Source organism: Bicyclus anynana, chromosome 25 (genome assembly GCF_947172395.1).
Source record: "Bicyclus anynana chromosome 25, ilBicAnyn1.1, whole genome shotgun sequence".
Taxonomy (NCBI): domain Eukaryota; kingdom Metazoa; phylum Arthropoda; class Insecta; order Lepidoptera; family Nymphalidae; genus Bicyclus; species Bicyclus anynana.
Genome location: NC_069107.1, coordinates 5,853,717 through 5,873,399, shown reverse-complemented (window position 1 = coordinate 5,873,399; position 19,683 = coordinate 5,853,717). Strand labels below are relative to the sequence as shown.

Sequence of the window (19,683 nt, the reverse complement as noted above, 5' to 3'; positions counted from 1 at the left end):
AATTTCAGCCAAATCGCCGCAAAATTGACAAAGTTTCATATAAACTTTCATCCCCTTGGGGGTAGAATTGATCAAAATCCTACGTCATAACATCTACCTGCAAGCTTAATTTCAGCCCGATCCGTCCAGTGGTATGGGCTGTGAGTTGATAGATCACTATGTCAGTCAGTGAGTCATCTTTGAGTTTTATATATTTAGACTAATTGCTAATAAATTTAGCCCAAAATTAATTACGTTTATTGTAAGTAGGCATCACATTTTTAATATTATTACTCGATATTAAGGTTAATAAAAGATATTTAAATATCTCATTGACATTGACAGGTGTCAAAAACGCAATCGGACTTTAGTATTCCAAATAGACTAATAATGATGTCGTCGTTATCAACCCATATACGGCTCACTGCTGAGCTCGGGTCTCCTCTCAGAATGAGAGGGGTTAGGCCAATAGTCCACCACGCTGGCCCAATGCGGATTGGCAGACTTCACACACGCAGAGAGATAAATTCTCTGGTGTGCAGGTTTCCTCACGATATTTTCCTTCACCGTTTGAGACAAGTGATATTTAATTTCTTAAAATGCACACAACTGAAAAGTTGGAGGTGCATGCCCCGGACCGGATTCGAACTCACACCCTCCAGAATTGGAGGCAGAGGTCATATCCACTGGGCTATCACGGCTCTCCACCACTAATAATGATGAGGTAGATTCTATATAGTCGGATCCGAATGTAGGTAGTGTAATAAAAAGACGTCATCATTTTGCGGTTGTCCTCACAGAACAGCCACTCTTTATTTATATAAACTTTAAATTATTTACACATTCTGTTCGACCTACTTTACATTAATATACTCAACGTTATTAAAATACAATCAAAACAAAAAATAATATACAAAGTGTTACATTTATATAGGACATTACGAAGATATTTAGAAACAAAGGAATTTATGTAGGAAATTGTTATTAAATAATAAATCCATATTCTTCATATTGATTTTCCATATTTTCTTCCAAATAATATAACTCAATGTAAAATGTACCAACTCATACTAATTTACATTAAAGTCAATTTACTTTTACCTTCAAAAGTCGAAGATTTAGTAAATAACTAAAATAAAAATAAATAAATAAATTTTAATTCATTGTAGTAATAAATACTTCTTGAAAAGTAATTCAAATTACATCAAAGAGAATCCGTCATACTCATATCATAACATGTCAGTCGATTATTATTATTTAAAAAAACAATATTTGTTTTTCAATATTTAGTCCTTCTTCTAAAAATCCTTACTAAGCAGATTATTTTTATTGGAAATTCAATAAAAACACTCATTGTATTTAACAATGTAAATACCTACTACAACAAAATCGTCTTTGAATAAAATAAATATTTATTATTTTTCCAAAAAATATTAAAAAAACGTAAGCACATACCAAAGTAGGTATTAAAAAAAATACGTAAAATACTGTAAATTTCATAATTATAATTTCAAAACTACCTTCGTTTTCAAATTACTTCACCATTGTCCGATTTAAATGCAACAGCCGCTATAACAGAAATACACAGACTCATGTACAAATTACATTTAGTTAAGACAAGTGGGAGAAAAGTTGGACTAGTACACCCAATTACAAAAAATAAACATTCCCACAGCTAGGCCAAGAGCTGGTGAACTATTTGCATAAAGCAATTCGTGCTGATCAAAACTTCGCATAAAAATATTGTTAAATAAAACTATTTTTTTTATTAAAACTGGATAATATCCTACCCTGCTACGTAAATTACTAAAACCACATTTTTAAAAATGAATTAACAATAAATGGGTACATAAAAATCGCCAAAAATATTAGTTTTCAAAAATGGCAGCTGTTTTTAAAGAATTGTATAATAATATCAATCTAAAAATATAATAAAAATATTAATATTTTATTTACATAAACACTTCAAATTACTAAAACAAAATCAAAAAAAATCCATTAATTTTATTACTAATAATTTACAAAATTTTTTGTTTCAATTTAGTTGTGTGATAGGGAGAAATAAATAAATAATATCTTAAAAACATTTTCACTTTTAATTCAATTAATAGAACCTTTCTTTAAAGGTAGCTATCTTATTATCCCTAAAAATATTATATCAAGATTTGGGTCGGCGTGAATAAACTTTAGAACAATTCTTCACCAGCTCTTGGACTAATAATATTATATTTTTTCATTATAATATTTCCTCTTAAAAAGTATTTCATAAATGTTGGCCGTCATTTTTTTTTTATAAATTATTGTATTTAAGGGGACCAACATTTAACAAAACACTTCAGTCTAATATATATTGCTTAATCGATCCAAAATATACAAGAAATCAGTGTTCATTCTATTATTGTACCTGTATCAATTCTAATTAAAACAATTCCTTATTTTATTTCTTCATATATAAAACAATTCATGGCATAAAAACGAACGGTAAGAAAAAACGTTACAGCTAAAGTCTGTATTAATTCAATGGTTTTTATATTAAAAGATAACTTGTAACAGTGAAAACTATTGCATTTATTAAAACCTATAGCAAAATTACATAAAGAAATGCATTTATTTTTTTAATATTGTCAATAGATATGTAGATAAAGGAAATGTCCCAAAATTGCCCCAGGTGAAATGAAAAATATCAAGACCCAATAATATAAATGTGCTAAATGTACCTTACAACTTTTATATTGAAAGATAAAAACAGAAATTTAGGAAATAGCGGAGTTTCAAAATAATTTTAATTTTTACCTTAAGTTGCGTATTGAGTATCATAACATCTCATAGATATTCTGTGAGATGTTATAATACTCAATACGCAATAACCCCGCTATCTAGAATCAATTCATATAGATATAACAATTGACCAAGGTAAGAGTTTCTTTATGACGCATTAACTTTTTTTTTCTGGGGCAAACAATGCATGAAAAGTGGGACATCTCCTTTACATCATAATAAAAATGCTATATCAATAATTATAGCAGTAGTTCCTGTTCCTGTGGGAATACGAGTGAAAAATATTGTCTATGGACACTCACAAATACCTAACATGACTTTTAATTTTTTTTTAAAGATGACCATAATTTCCATTCCCTTCCAACTAGTCGGGAAAGACTGTATTAGGAGTGGGTACAATAAAGCAACGGGGCGGCGATCAAACCACCACCCCTCCCTAAAGAATGCAACAGTTTTCACTGCTGAAAATATACTCAGAGGCATAATTATCCGCCCACTTTAATATGACGCGAGTATATTAAAGTGGGCGGATAATTGTGCCTCTGAGTATAGTTGAATTTAAAAAAATGTTCGAAATTCGAATATTGAATACAACAGACGCTAAACGCTTCATCTCAATACAAACAATTATTTTACCACTAAGTTCTAATGTACAGAAAACGTGCACAACATCGAGTGGTGTCAGTCTATAATAGGTTGGATGGATTTTAAAGTTCCATGAAAAAGAGCCACAAAGCCGCCGCACGATGTCGGTATATATAAAACAATTATAAAATTTAAGTGGGCTAAGTATTACATCACAATTAACAAGATAATCGAGATAATTAACAAAAATTGGGAAAATATATTTCAATTATTTCAACCGCTGTTTCACGGAAATGTAATATTCTTATGAAAAAAAACATTTTTTGTAGAGAATCGAATGATCTACAATTTTTGTCTAAATTATTTTTGCTATAAAACTCACAGTTTTGCTGAAAAACGCAACCTATTTTTGCAAATTTTCACTATCAATAATAAATTTTGCAGAAAGGGAATTGATGGTGACTTTTAACAATTCATTTATAATAGTATTCTGAACATTCACATCAATTTTTAGCTCTATGGGAATTATTCTAACCTTCATAGTCTTATTTGAATGGATTATTACCAAATGTATCTTTTGTGGCATTTTAGCTACCAAGAACCCCCCTAGAGATTCAAAAATTATAAAACTCCAATCCCAAATGCAAACTAACCCTTTAGTTCATTAGATTCAATACAAATACCAAAAAGGTATATGTGTCAGACAGAAAGCTTACATTATTCATAATAAAGTAGATGACAAAAATAACAAATCAAGGTAGATTTTGTATATAGGTAAACTTTTACTAAAGACATCTCCTACCCTGTCCTGTGACGTAATACGAATCACCCATCACAAATGGCAGTGAATTAATTTGTCAAAGGCATAAAAGAAACTTAAAACTTACAAATGAAACATCACAGATTTTCAAAAACCTAATAATAAAATGCACTATTGAGAAATGCCATGATACCGAATATCCTCCGATAGTAGAAATAGTAAGGTCACACGGGAAGTAATACAAATCTATTTCTAAACGCTAATTATGTACAAAATCGCTCGACACAGCGATACAAATAGACTGAGGCTGCCAGAGTCAGATATTCCTGATTTTAGGCAGACTATAAGTTTATCAGCACTTTCTCCTACTATAGGTAAGTACGGTAGCTAATTTTGGAGTTTGGACCATGGCGGCTTTGGGCAGAAAGAGGTTTCCAAGTTCCCGCAAATTGTCAAAGAACGAAACATAATTTTTGACATTTTCTAAAGCCGCCAAATCTTTAGTTTCATGGCAATCGAAAATTCTCTTTAAAATGCCTTTACCCGTGTTTTTCAAATGGTAGCAAACGGCGAAACTAAGAGATTGGCAACTTGGAGCTTGATTTCTCATATTATGCTGAAGAAAATAAGAAAAAATGCACTTTTATCTAAATGGTTGAGTGTCTGGACCTTTGAAACATACTACCTTCCTAAGCCGTCATATTTGAAACTTAATAATTGGCTACTGTACTTAATTATGAAAGGACTAAGTTACAGCCTTCACAAAATGAGATGTCTGGCTATAACAGCCTCTCAGTCCAAAACAAAACGTGGTCGCGACACTGAAGTTGAGCCGTTATATTTAAATAGGATCACAGTGGAAAAAGTGATTTAAACTTACGTTTACATCTAACCGTCTATAAATATAATATATGTAATTTAAAGTCCACATTATGGCAAGGATCTACGTAAACGCTATCACTCGGTAGTGACACTAAAACTTCTATGTCTACGTTCATAGAAAAATTTCATTCGCTATATCTGTACAATATATCCAAAGTTTCGAACGTTCATCACTATCACTCAAACACTCCGTTACGTCAGAACCGGGTTTAGAAACTGGGTTGCGATACAGTTCTTGGGTTGCCGGCCTGTGGTTGGTATACGTCGTAGGAATTGTGCGGTTCCAAGTGACACACCACATTATTCTCTCCGTTGAGAACAGCTGCCAATGCCCTCATGTTGTTCTCTTGAGGTTGATGGTACGGGTGCATCAACCGACCGCTCTCGTACGCGTGTCTCGGATCGTAACTCCTCTCCAAAGTATCCCATTTGCCATATTTGCCGTAATGGTCTTGCTCGTGGTGATGTCTCTCCCCGGGACTGTAGGAGATCAAAGGGCGATGGTCGCCAAAAAATTTTGAGCTCGTCGAGCCGTGGTGTCCAGGATTCTGCCTGCAATTGTCAGGGCCAGAATTATCGTCAGATATATCTGACATAAGTGTTTCATTCCTTTCGATTTCTTCGTAAACGGGGTCGTCTTGAATCACCCGAAATTCTTCACTGCCTCGCCTGTATATCCTGCCCTGTTGGGACGCTATTTCAGAGTACGTGTGGTTTATATTCTGGCTGCCGTGGTGGTGGTGGTGCTTGCGTCGGTTCTCGTCTTTGTAATGTTTGCGGAATATCATCTCTTGGCTTCCAGGGGAGTGTTGGGACATGTACACGTGTGGGTTTCTGAAGTCGTGGTTGTAGCTCCGGGTCGTTTGGTGACCTTGTGGGTAGTGGAGGGGACTTTCTTCGTCTTTGATGACATGGCGAGGGGAGCCAGGGGCGAGTTGGGCGTCACACTCAGGGTAGGGACTGTGCATGTGACTCTGCTGCGCCATCTGGCGGGAGAGTGTGTCGTGGTGTGGAAGCGTTGCCGTATTCCCCGGGTGATGCTTAGAAGAAGTGTTCTGTGGAGAAAAAAATTATGTCATTTCCCAGATATAAAAATAACAAAACAGTAAAAGTCGAACAACTAATGTCAGAGACTAGAACTAAAGACAGCTCAATGAGAAGCTAAAGAACTCTTTTTAACTTTTAGTTATTTGAAAATTCTTCTATGAATTCAAAACATCTTATAATTATCATGGAAGACTTTTAAGTTGACCAACAACTAATGAAATGACTAGAACTAAAGACAGCTCAATTATTTTTTAGTCATAATCAACATCTATTTTAATCACATGATTTTTTTTTCTAATAATCCCAAACATTTAGGTATTAAAATAATTTAGGTTTTTCTATCTAGATCTCTATTTATCTATTTTTTTCTATTAACTATTTAAATAATATGTCATTCTATTAGTTTATTTAATTAAATAAATTTTAACAATGTTTGTGTAAAGCATCAAAAAATGTTTTTAAAAGTAATTTTTATTAAAACGATGTGTGTTAAATTAAGAACGAGTATGATTTATGTGATTGTTGCATTTATTATGAATGATTATTATGAATTAAAAGAAATTGTGGCGCTTTATTAAATTAAGAATTAGTATGATTTGTTTGTTGTAAAAACTTTTTAATTATCAATTAAAAGTAATCCTTATTTTGACGTGACAAAGTCTTATAATTCGATGGAGCAGTCTGCACACTCAAAAAAAGATGACGTCATGCATCGTTCCCTCGCTCTAGGGTTGCCAACTTTTTTTACAAGAAATGAAGTATATTCTGGTCTATAAAGATTATTAAACAGTATTATAGAAAAACGAACATTTTCTTTTGAAAAAATGCAACCATTCCATCAGTATTTTCTTATGACGTTGTCACGCTCAACTATCGTCAGTAAACTGATTTTACAGACAACCGATTTTTTTTTAAAAAAGCTCACAAATGTGCAGAGAAATTTAACGAATTCTTTTGAAGATTTTAGTAAATGCGAACATGGAAAACGTGAAAGATGATATCAGAAGGAGGTGGGATGGGCTATATGCGTGTCAACTGATTCATGCAAACACTATAACTCATGCAGTTAACATACTGAAGTAAGGTCTCTTTGGTAACCATGTGGTTATTTAAATTGCTAGAATCGTCCGAATGCGGAATCTCCACAATATTTTTTTCTGAGTAACAAAAAACGCCTGAAAAGCGTAAATAAAGTAAGAGGAAAAAAGGCATTTTCCCTTAATATCTCTGGGCCACAAAATGAATTTGATTGACGGAAAGTAGAATAATATAATAAATTTTCGATTTCGAGGAATGGAATATAAATAAATGTTCTCGTAAATAAATATGGCATTCAGAACTTCTGTAAGTCAAGCATGAGTCAAGGACACATTTCGTGAAAAGAAATAGACATATTTTAGACAAACCGCGAAAGCGAAAACATCGCGCAAATTATATCGAAAATATATTGGTCTATAATGGCAGGGGTCCACAGATCCGCGTCATACATATCGGACGGAGTTTTAATTTTACGGTAGATAAAAAAAAAAACAAAAATTTTGATGCAATCCGTACGATGCCGATCAGTGCACATGACTTTCTATCTTTGATTATTTAGATTAGGGACCTGACTCGCTAGACATTAACCTTCTGGCAAAGATCAAGAATCAATGAAATTTATAAAAACTGTTACTATAGAATCGATGTTTCATTTGTAGTAATCGTTTTTTTCGTGTAAAGAGCTCCCTAAAAATGCCGGTTTGTGAATGGCATAAAAAACAGCCAACAACTTATAGTTTACTAAAAGATGAAGTTACGTTTCATTTGTAAGTATTTCTACCTTAATTATATCAAATGTGTAATTAAAAAAATATCTAAAAAGAATCGATTCATCTGACGGAACAGCAAAACATCGAATCGAATATTCTGTGTATATATTTTGTGATATTATGTGACTTACGCGTGTGTGAATTGCGAATCAAATGTATAGTTGTGTGTAGTGTATGGACCCAAAATATATTTAATGGTGTTAAATATTTTTGATGTGTCAGTTTACCTGGTCCCCCTTAAAAAAACGACAGACAATTTTGTTGGTGAGTTTGGGTGCGATACAGATCCTCTTATTATTGGTCTATGCTTTCTATACAAAGAATACTAATGCGGATCTGTGAACGCCTGCCATAATACGTCTTTTTCTTTTCACGAGACACGTGACATGCTTCTTAGACCGACAGTTTCGTTCGCTTTGATTCACATTGCTTTATAATACACAGCTTTCACAAACATCGAGATCTTACTAAAGCGTATAAAAACTAAATGATAACACTTGTATTAGCTGCCCTCCCCTCACCTTCCACACACCGCTCGTGTTGGCGACGAGCGCCCAATCGTTCGCGCCAATCGACGCCGCCATTTTGTTGGAGTAACAAGATGGCGACCGCGATCGAAGGTTCTGGTAATCGTTCGGCACTTCGATATTATTCCTGTAGCTATGCATTGAAGCAATGCTGTGGGGATGAGACGAGCTATGCGGGATGTTCTGTGGGGTTGGCACTCGGGCATTTCTGATTTCTTCATTCGGTACGTATATTGGCGCAGTCGGGCGTATATTCCACCTTGACACCTCTGGTTGTAAGCTGTAGCTCTGTTTGTGAGGTTAGAAAGATTGCATATAAAGATTTTACATATTATTACACATATACTACAAATACACTAATACTACTTAATTATATATTTCTTGTAATATACCGCACAACCATATCGAGAAATTATTTAAAAATATCTGTAAAGAAATAGATTTTAATTGCATATAAGTACTGGAAAAAGATAGAATGGAATTCAAGGTCATACGCATTATAGAGATAGGATTTTTATTCATTAAATATTCAGCTGAATTAATAAATATTTTAACATTAACTTTCAATATTTAATATTAAAATATTCAGCAAATTCAGCGGATGCAATACTACATCTAAAACCACCACACCACTATGTTAAGTTTAGTTTAGTTAGAGAAAGAATTTAAAAGCGTTAGTTTTGGTTATTCATCGAAGAAATAAAAAAAAAACTGACTTACCACACTCGTCGCATTTCCAAAAATCATTCAACGTCATACATTGTTAGTGACACGGCATTAAAAAAAAATAAACACATGGAAAAACAAAACAAGTGGTTAAAAAGTTAAAACACAAACATTGAAAAAAAAATTGAGCTGTCTTTAATTTTTAGTCACAATTTGAAAGCCAAAGTGGTGTAATTGGTGGTTCTTTATTTTTTTTTGATTTAGATTATAATTTCGAAAAATCCTATCTCTATAAAAATGCGTACGAACCTTGTTGCACATTCTGTCTGTATCCTTGGGGATATCTTCCACTGCCAGCGTTTAAGGGGTTCCGCAAATGAGTCATAGGGGCAGGGGGTTCTCTTTCGGGAATGTTATGGGAAAAATTGGACGCTGTCGCATTTAGAGTGGGACCAAAATTGGTAGGGGGTCCGAAGTTTTGGTTGTCTTGGGAGTTTCTACGATTTCTATGGGTGTGGTAGCTATGTGCGGCAGCAGCCGCGGCTAGGGACGCGACAGACGCGTTGTTGATGACATTGTTGTTATTATGATTGTTGTTGTTGACAACAACATTGAGATTGTTGATCACTAGGTTGTTTGTTGTTGACGCCGACACCGATGTGCTTGCTGAATTCTGTCGTGATACAATTTGCGAGTTTAGTAATTTACTTATTATTAAATAACTTCTCGTCCAAATAATATAAAAGCGGATATAATTAAAATATTATTTGGTAATCAAGATTATAGTAGGTACTTATGTATAATACGGATTAATAATTAAATAAATTATATTGCAGCAAGTTATTGTATTTCTAAAACTTATTTATAGCGTGTAGGTATAATATTACATAAAACTAGCAAAGGTGGAATTCGTACCACTCAAAATAGCTTTTATTATGTTATTTTTTTATTGTATCAGGTTATAAACAAAATATTTTTGTCAATACAATCCCCAATTTTATAAAACTTTCATCCCTAATTTTACAAAATTTTTCGTTTTTTCGGGATAAAAACCTTTTAACTAATTAAATGAAGTTGCCAAATTTCATCAATATCAATATATTGATATTCTGACGGCGACAGAAGATCTTTTCTATTAAATACCTTCTTTACATATAAAATGTTAATGTTTATTAACTGTTTATGTCCTTTGGGCTTTGTGCCCTAAAACAGATTTTTTTGAAGTCTTACTAGAACTAATATTATTTGCTAAAGAGCTAGTTTGTTTGTTTGGTTGAACGCACTAATCTCAGGAACTACTGGTCCAATTTGACAAAATTCTTTCAGTGTTAGATAGATAGCCCTTTTATCGAGGAAGGTATAATTATCACTATAAGACCTATAGGAGCGAAGCACCAATGAAGAATGTTTCAAAATCGAGGTATTTTTCTTACGGTTAAATTTTCCCATAAATCATGTATGTCAGAATTGTTCCCTTTAAGTTATAAAAAAATAGTCCGCGACAGTTCCCACGGGATTTGTGAAAAATGAAATCCACGCGGACGAAGTGCGGGCGTCCGCGAAGTATAATAATCGAATATGAGAATTTTAGATGGTACGAAATCCACTGTAAGATATAATATATAGCATATACATTTCCTACAAGCTATTACTACATCAATACATACCGTGACATCTCTAGGGTCGACAACATCCTCATTGTCGGCGGTGCTCTGGTGGTAGCGGCGGCTCTTCACAGAGCCCTGCCGCGTGTCCACGTGATTGGACGACTGCGTGGGGGGCGTGCCCGTCAGAGTGAGACAGCACGACAGCCACGGGTGCCGGCGACAGAGACGGGCGCATTCTTTTTGGAACTGGAAATTAAATTTTTGATTTAACATTAAAGTACCTATCAAAATTAGTGGAATTTTATTCTGTTAACATATTATTTAAAAATTTTTGGAAGCTTTAATTTGAATTTCTTTTATGTATTTTTGGATATTTTAATTAATAACTTATACAATATACCTATGGAAAACTTTCGTTGCGTGCCTTACCCCTTCTTTTACGAAAAAGATTTTGCATGGGTCTTCAAATGATAGTGTTGAGATATTTAAAACGTGCCGTGATACCCTAGTGGATATAACCTCATGATGATGCCTTTCATTCGGAAAGCGTAGGTTCAAAATTAAAAAAAATCATTTATTTTAAGTAGGCTTAAGCTTAGGTTAGAAGCACTTTTGAAACTATTTTATAAAATTTTGCATGTTCGAATCCTGTCTGGAGCATGCACCTCCAACTAGTTTTCTGCATTTAAAGAAATAAAATATCACGTGTCTCTAACGGTGAAGGAAAAAAATCGTGAGGAAATCTGCATACCAGAGAATTTTCTTAATTCTCTGCGTGTGTGAAGTCTGCCAATCCGCATTGGGCCAGCGTGGTGGACTATTAGCATAACCCTTCTTAACCTAAGAGGAGACTTGAATTGACTTGACTTGCCTTATGATGATGATATTATAAAATACTCACAATTTCATTCTGCAAGCAGTAGAAGATGAATATGAACAGCCCCTGCAAGGAGTTCAGTATCGTGAAAGTGTAGGCCACGCCCACACTCTGCTCGTTCAGGTACAAAAGACCGAAGGTCCACGTCAGGCCCAGCAAGACTGCCAAGACGACTGAACTGTTCAACCACACTCTGCAAAAAACATTAAAAATCTTAATTTTCTTTGTTTTGCAGTTTTTTTTTTATTATTTCTAATAGAATTTAATAGTTTTGTATTATATTTTATAATTTTAATTTTTGGAATTGCATAAAAATTCATATTTCAAAGAAAAAAAATATTTGCTAAATTTAATTACATATAATTAAACAATGCTTCTTTTTAAATTAAAAACTAAAAACTCGTTCTTAAAGCCATTTTTATATAATTTGTAAAGAAGAAAATGATCACTTTTTGTGTAGGGTATCCTAAAATAACCATGAGGTATTGTATAGCTTACCTTATTTTATATAATTTGGAGTTTTCTTTAGCTTTGATAGAGACCGTGGAATGCCGACACATCAAGTAACTCACGAAGATCAAGCACAACCAATTGGCCTGAAATATAAAGATATCAAGGTTTAGAATGATAAAATGGCAAATTACGTAATTTTGTCCATAGAAGAAAAAGAAGTTAAATATACTTGACAAAAATAAAAAAAACTCCATGTTTCGAGATGCCAACAAAAACTTAATAAGTTTGCGTTTGCACGAATGAAAAGAACGAATGGTTTCCTCAATTTCCTTTTGTAATAAGTAAAAAAAAAACCGTTATTGCGAAGTTTTGAAATTGCTAATGCGTCAATAAATTAGCTTAATACAAAGTTGCGAAATGCCAATGCAGCAAATCATTAGCATTGAATACAAAGTTTTGAATTGCCAATACGTCAAAAAATTAGCTTAATACGAAGTTTAAAAATGCCAACAGAACAACAACTTGGCATATCAAATATAACTGTAACTCACCAATAACACCAAACCGGCTGGCACCACGAAGCTCAAGATGAACCACCGCTCCGTGGTGAGCCAGCACTGGTGGGGGGTTCCGTAGCCGGTGGGGAAGGATGAGGCCGAGGCCAGAACCACCAAGGCCGGGGCCAAGTAGGCGCCTGCACAGTACCAGCGCGCTCGGGGCCTTTCGGGCTCAAATACTTCCACTAGCATCGCGTATAGGTGAAAGCCTGGAAATAAATTGAAGGCCATGTAAATATGCACTTACTTCTTCCCTTCTCCTACCCTACCCCTGTCATACTCGTACCCTACCCAACCCCTAAGCTATACATACTGCCATTTAAGTAGGATCAAGCTGCGCAAGGTGTACAATGATTAAAATTGGTTAAAGAGTTTAGGAGTCCATGGAGGACAAACAACGTGACACGTTATTTATATATCATTAATATGTATTTTAAAGGCACACCCAATGACCAGGCGCCTCTTCTGTGTTGGGCATTTGGACTGTAAGGTCCCTTGTCCTTACTGTAATAGCAGTAAATCACTGCCTCATCACTATACCATTATGGCCAGCACCGGACGTCCGGTCTCCACCGACGATACTGGCAGACTGCCTCACTGACAAACCCCCTACTTCGAGTATATAAGAGACAATGAATATAGGTATCTATTTGGTAGACACAAGCACTACATGGACCTTAAACCTACCACACTGAAACAATGACAGGTTTAGCGTGATAATATTTAAGTCTGTTACGATCATTTCTAGATGTTTATGACCGGCACCGAGGCACAAGGGTTTAACAAATGAATCATCATCAGTCAGTCATAGTGACTAATTAAAGAGCATATGCAATTGTGCAAATTATGTCGTCTTCATTATTTACCACTAGCTGACGCTAGGCTAACGAGTTCTACCATAGGCTGCATCTTATTTTGGGAAACTGAGTAGGTACATTGAAGACTAACCTTCTAGAAACATCCAAGCGAAGGCAGCCAAGAAGAAGTAGTGTAGGAGTCCAGCGATGATGCCGCACATGATTCGGTCCTGGGTTTGGTCGATGCCGCAGAGGAAGACCACCTCGGCAATCAACAGGCACGCGCATAAGTTCTTGTGGATTAGCACGCGATCCGACTATAAACAGACAGACAAAATATTTGTAGTTTTTAGTAGTATATTTTACAACTGCAGGCGGCTTAGATCCTGGTGCTTGGAAGTGGATTATTGGATTTATGTACTTCCATACTGTTAGTAGATGTATAGATGTTGATGATGTCCTATTAAGTGAGTGATGTGAAACAGTGACAGTGCATAGGTATAGTTAGTACATAGACGCCTAGACAAATGACTATGGACTGCTAGACATACTCATTAGACACATTTAAGGACGTAGGATCCAACATAGGACTCTCACTTATCAAGATTTAAACCGCCCCAACGAAAGACAGTGATGATATCGCAGTCCGCGGCGGGCACCTGGACTGATAATACGGCCCAATAGGCCATAAAGCCTCACTCCCAAAAGGCGTTGGAAGAAACTGACCGGGGGAGCAAAATCTCCGCGCCTTAACCAGGCAAGGAGGCTAAGGAGATGACCTGCCTGCAGTATCATCATTATCAACCCATATTCGGCTTACTGCTGAGCTCGAGTCTCCTCTCAAAATGAGAGGGGTTAGGCCATTAGTCCACCACGCTGGCCCAATGCGGATTGGCAGACTTCACACACGCAGAGAATTAAGAAAATTCTCCGGTGTGCAAGTTTCCTCACAATGTTTTTCCCTCACCGTCTGAGACACGTGATATTTAATTTCTTAAATGCACACAACTGAAAAGTTGGTGGTGCAGGCCCCGGACCGGATTCGAACCCATGCCCTCTGGAATCAGAGGCAGAGGTCATATCCACTGGGTAATCACAGCTCAGTCTGCAGTATGTAAACTAATATATTAAACTCACCTTCATATTCCTGAAACACTGGAACACAATAATGGCAGCCAGCAGCGCGACCGCCGAGATGGCGCAACCAATAACGGTAACCAGTCGCAGCGCCATCTGGTGGGTCGCGCTCAACGTCACGCCGTGCACGTCCATCAGTATCGCGAAGTTGGTGAGATGGGAGCAAGCGCAACCCGTGTGTGTCAGGTTCGACCACTCCACTTGGCAACCTTCGTGAGACCAGCCGCTGTGGAAGGGAAATTATGCTTTAATTTCTTCTTGAGACATCGAGAGATTGAGGTAAATTAAGGGCCCATTTCACTACCTACCGATAAGTGTCAGATAACTTTTATTATTTGAAAAGTTATTGAAGGTATAACTTTAATTTGCTACACCCTTGGATACAAAAGGATAAGGCAAGGGTGAATCAAAACATTGGAAAAGAGGGCCAAGAGAAGTATGAAATGATTTATGAGAATTGAAGAAGAAAGGATGTATGCAATGATCGTAGCAAGTGGAACGATGTAGTCCCTATTTATTTTTACGAGAATGAGTCATGAAAAGTCTTTTTAGAAGACTCTTGAATTCTTCGGTCTAAAATGAGTTCAATATAATTTACATAAAAAAATATATTTTTAGTTGACTTACTGTAAAGTATAATCCCAGAAAACGCAGGCTGGATTGGTGACGTTTTCAGTCTTCAAATGCTTCATAGTGAGTCGCACCATTTGTGACAGTTGGATGTGTCTGCCGTTGCCTAAACTTGCTGATATAACCTGTCATAAATAAATCATGTAACTGATTAAAAATAGAAAAAAAATAAAGTTATTTTACGTATTTTACCCTCGGACGGTCTGTCAATTTGTTACCAGATGTAATTTGGTGAGTGAGTGTGCTTTTCTACTTCAGTACAGGTGAATATAGTCGCTAAACGACTTGCATCCACGTTTCATCGCACAGCAAACGTTTGGAATGGCCTACCAGCGTTTGTGTTACTTGACAGTTACCATAATTTAAACACCTTCAAGTCAAGAGTGAATAACCTTCTAGACAAGCAAGCTTTTTCTTCTCCAACTTAGACCGACTACTTTGCATCAGGCATAATTGTTATCAAGGTCTTGGTCATAATTGTTATCTTTCATAAAAAGAGGTATTTTAACCAAGTTGATAAATTGAAATTCAAACCTTGGAATTCAAAACTCTTGTGATGTTTTTCTTCTCCCGTTCAGAGTTGATGCTGGTAGACGAAGCGGGGTCTGACGTGTAGGCGGCAAATTGTGGGCTCTTGCCGAATGTTGGTGGGAGGATCTCTTCTAGACGATCGAAGGCGAAAAATACTATCCTGACCAGGTCGACTTGATGGTTTTCTGGAATAAACAATATTTTGGGTACTTATTACACTTCATGTTGAGGTGGATATGGATGATGACTAGGAATGGTTAAAATAAGAAATAAACACAGAAGGGGGAAGTCTGAAAGTTGTGACAGAGACAGAAAAGTCGTAGAGTAAAAGGTTGGCTTAATATATTCATAATATGCGGAGGGATGAAAGTCACATTACCAGAAGAACAATTTACTTGCAAGAGGAAGGACAAAAGGGAGAGGAAGTCAGAGGAATATATATGCTAGAGGAGAGGAGTGTAGTTGATAAGTTTACGAATAATAGAAGGTAATGGAAGAGGTTGCCATTCTCGTGTTTTGCTGACCCCATTTGTGTGAGTGGGGAAAAAGGAGATAATGTTGATGATTTAGATTTTAAATTACCAATATCAACAACAATAACATAGTCAACATAGCTATATTTTATTGATCTTATTAATTTTGTGGTATACTGACCTAGTAAAGCAGCTTTTGGTATAGTAATAGTATCCTCCGAAGCCTTCCACTGTTCTTGTGCGATGACCGATGGAAATGTCTCGTCTTCAACATTCTTTACTTCTAGAACTCTTACTGAAAGACCTAGATAAACAAACGCGAATATTGAATAAGTGAACTTTTTTAAATTAAATTAAAAATGAATGATCCTTTTCATAGACTACACAATCAAGACACCTTTACTTAAAGTAAGAGGCTAAAGAGAGAGACTAAATGCCATGAGAAAAAGAATGTGGCCGGCGTCGTAAAACACGTAAGTTGATTGACTTCAAAATTTTATTTCATATGCTGTTGCGTAATCAGAAATCAATTAAAATATAAAAAATACATGCGTATTCCATATTCCTGCAAATATTTTTGCAGTTGAAAAACTTTACTTTTATGAATATATATGTACTCACAAATATTCTTCACAATCTGTAAGATGGTCTTCTCTTTGGTAACAGCGTCTGCTAACAGAAACGCGTTCTCTTCTAGCTGGGTCAGAAGGGCGCTCGCTACTCTGTTCTGTGCGTCCGTGCTAAGGTCTGACCACGACGCACGTTGACTTTCTTCTAGTAGATTTGAACCTAAAAAAAAACAGTTTGATAAATTGTGACAAAGTCAATTTATGCTTAATCACAAGTAAAACAATATTATGGTGATTTTGAAACGTTGTGAAATCAACATTTACAATTATCCTGCAAAGAGAAAGACATTTTAGTTGACGAACTGGTGTTGGAAATATAATTTTCCATTCTGATAATTCTGTACAATTTTTACATATATAGAGTCCTATACTATCCCCTATCCTATTCAAAAACCTCAGATATAACACTAGTATACCTTAATGCCTCAAAGAGCAAGTAAAACTGTCGGACCCATTGACATCTGATAGCGTTTGTCGGAGATCGATTTACACGAGAAGCGTCTTTAAAGAGCAAAACACGATTATTGAATGGAATCTCATCAGGTCTAAGAATTTCCATCAAGAATGTTACCAATAAACCCTCGAATGACCGAGAATAAACTTGAGTGAAGTCCCGGAGCTGTGACCGTTGTATGTAGGGTTAAAGACGTCTTTCAAAACTAGTTAACACTCCCCTTCTCCACTCAAGTCATTCTTCCCGCCTATCCCAAAATATTCCACGAACGATTGACCAACAAAAGGTGTGGAGGGATCGAACATCACCACAAGAATGACCTATCCTAACTCACGGAACACTTCGTACTATCTCGGCTCGTGACGACAGCCGAACGATCAAATGACTTACTCGTGCCGATAAAACTTCTTGAGATTTATCGTAGCGTGTAACTTAGGTCTACTCCAGTGGTTCACTAAAATTGGTTGATAATTTAACTGACATAGAAGACTCATACACACCTGTTTTAATAACACCGAGCAGCATGTCAGTGACCAGGGCCTCCTTCTGGTGCAGGTCGTTAAACGTCTGCACATTCTGAGACATTCGCTGCGCGAGCTTCTTCATTATGCTAGCCGTTGTCATCATGTCTCCACCGTACAGGGTTTTGGATGATGTAACCTATAACAATAGATTCCATTCGGTATATTATACTATAAAATATACTCCCCTATATCCTATAAAGAGGGAAACCTGGTCTTATAAGTTCTAATAGGTCTAAAAAACAATAAAAATAGGCTGATAAAACGCAAATTATACCTTTAAATATAGTCCAATATTCAATAAAAACCCAAATTCAAAGCAAAGTCAACCCTAAGGATTGAGTTTAAGGTTGAATTTGCAAATGCGGCTACTTGAATTGAGTGCCAAGAAGTTATGTTTGGCACTCATTGAGTGGGGACGTTTTTTGGTCGCTGATTGTGCATCCACTTTTTAATAGGAGATCGATGTCTACTCCAGAAACTTCACAATGTTTTAATTATATACCGAATAATATCTCTTTAACTAACAATTGAACAATAAAGAAATTTAATGAAAGAGCTTACCTGAGCTAAATCGTTGCTGATGCTCAAGAGTGATTCTCCCTCCCTGACCCTGGCCTCCAAGCTGTTGAGCCAAACTGATCTGCACTCGCTGAGGTCTGGTGTAGCGCCGTGCCATTCTGGTATAGCATCCGCTAAAAATTGTTGAAAAAAGAAGGTTTTTATTAAATCAGCACAAAACACAGATCAATAAATGAGACATAAAAAGGTAAAATTTTCCAATAATAATGAGTGTTAAGGTCTCCAAACTAGTGCAAAACTATATCTTGGAGAAAAGGAGCGTGTCTTTTAATGTACAACACAGCTGTAACATGTTGTGTGCGTGTGCGTGTGTGCATTCTTGCAGCGTGAGTGAGTGCTTGCGTGCGTGAGTGCGTGCATGCGGGCGTTAGTGTGTGAGTGAGTGCCTCCGTGCGTACTTTTGTATGTGAGTGAATGCGTGCGTGTGTGTTTATGTACGTGTCGATGTGTGAGCGGATAATATCAAAATTCACTGTTTCGTTAGCTTCAGTACCAATAAATTTCCTATACAACTAGATCGTTAGAATGACTTACAATAAAGCAATTCTCCTGTGGTAATCAGATTGTTAAGGCTTGCTTGAACTTCGGGAATGCCAGGAATATTTGCTACTCCGCGGTAATCTATCATATGTTCTGGAGAGTCACCATCACGACCTGGAACAATTTAAAGTTATTCGTTAGCCTGACTTCAATTGGGTTGGCAAACTGATGTGAACCTATTTATAATGCAAACACAATTATCATTATATTTCATCCGCTTCATACATGAGTTTGATAAAACATATACGTAGCCTTTCTCAGGAACCCTTCTTCTTCCCTCCTCCCAGGAAGCCTTTATCAGAAATTACTCTTTGTATTGGTGAATGCCTCATGAAAATCCGTTCAGTCGTTTTTAAGGTTATCGCGAAATGACAGACAAACGCGGCGCAAGTCTTTGTTTTATAACATACTCGAATATGCAAAACTTGCCAACTTCTAAATAGAGTAACATCAACAACGTAATACAAGTACCTTCGTTAACAGTTCGTATTATATATAATTACAAATAAAGTAACAGTTGTTCCCGTTCCTGTGAGGATACGGGAATAAAATACAGACTAATTTCTATTAGTAAAAGAATTTTTAATATCGACAACACAAAACACATCTTTACAACATCAAAAACTTTATCTCGTCATAATATTACTATTAGTATAGATTACTGACCTTTAAGCAATGCTTCTGACCCCAGCCTCCGAATGAGCTGCAACTGTCTCTCATTGGGCGGATCAAGCCCAAGGTCGTGGAAGTTTTCCCCAGACTGCAAGCCAGAACTGCCGCGTCTTCTGGGTCGTTGTTCCTCAATATATGGGTGAGCAGTGAGGGTGCATCTGAAAGGAGACCATTAAACCATTAGTACTGAA

General features: G+C 36.1%; 1 protein-coding gene across 7 annotated transcripts in view; it reads right to left on the bottom strand.

Annotated features, from left to right (window-relative positions):
- Positions 1-756: 756 nt before the first annotated feature.
- LOC112058321 (latrophilin Cirl) overlaps positions 757-19,683 on the bottom strand; it is a 461,192-nt gene continuing 442,265 nt past the window's right edge. For 4 of the 7 annotated variants that reach the window (XM_052889340.1, XM_052889339.1, XM_052889341.1 and 1 more), the window contains 16 exons: positions 19,487-19,650; positions 18,815-18,934; positions 18,263-18,393; positions 17,678-17,837; positions 16,716-16,883; positions 16,276-16,398; positions 15,625-15,806; positions 15,088-15,215; positions 14,461-14,686; positions 13,475-13,640; positions 12,521-12,735; positions 12,015-12,112; positions 11,541-11,709; positions 10,700-10,885; positions 8,361-8,654; positions 757-6,039 (listed from right to left, as the gene is read on the bottom strand). In XM_052889340.1, the coding sequence (XP_052745300.1) occupies positions 5,194-6,039; positions 8,361-8,654; positions 10,700-10,885; positions 11,541-11,709; positions 12,015-12,112; positions 12,521-12,735; positions 13,475-13,640; positions 14,461-14,686; positions 15,088-15,215; positions 15,625-15,806; positions 16,276-16,398; positions 16,716-16,883; positions 17,678-17,837; positions 18,263-18,393; positions 18,815-18,934; positions 19,487-19,650 (3,376 nt within the window). In that variant the 3' untranslated portion in view covers positions 757-5,193. Of the gene's footprint in view, positions 6,040-8,360; positions 8,655-9,341; positions 9,706-10,699; positions 10,886-11,540; positions 11,710-12,014; positions 12,113-12,520; positions 12,736-13,474; positions 13,641-14,460; positions 14,687-15,087; positions 15,216-15,624; positions 15,807-16,275; positions 16,399-16,715; positions 16,884-17,677; positions 17,838-18,262; positions 18,394-18,814; positions 18,935-19,486; positions 19,651-19,683 lie in introns of all 7 variants that reach the window. The other 3 variants (XM_052889343.1, XM_052889345.1, XM_052889342.1) reach the window with 2 other exon arrangements.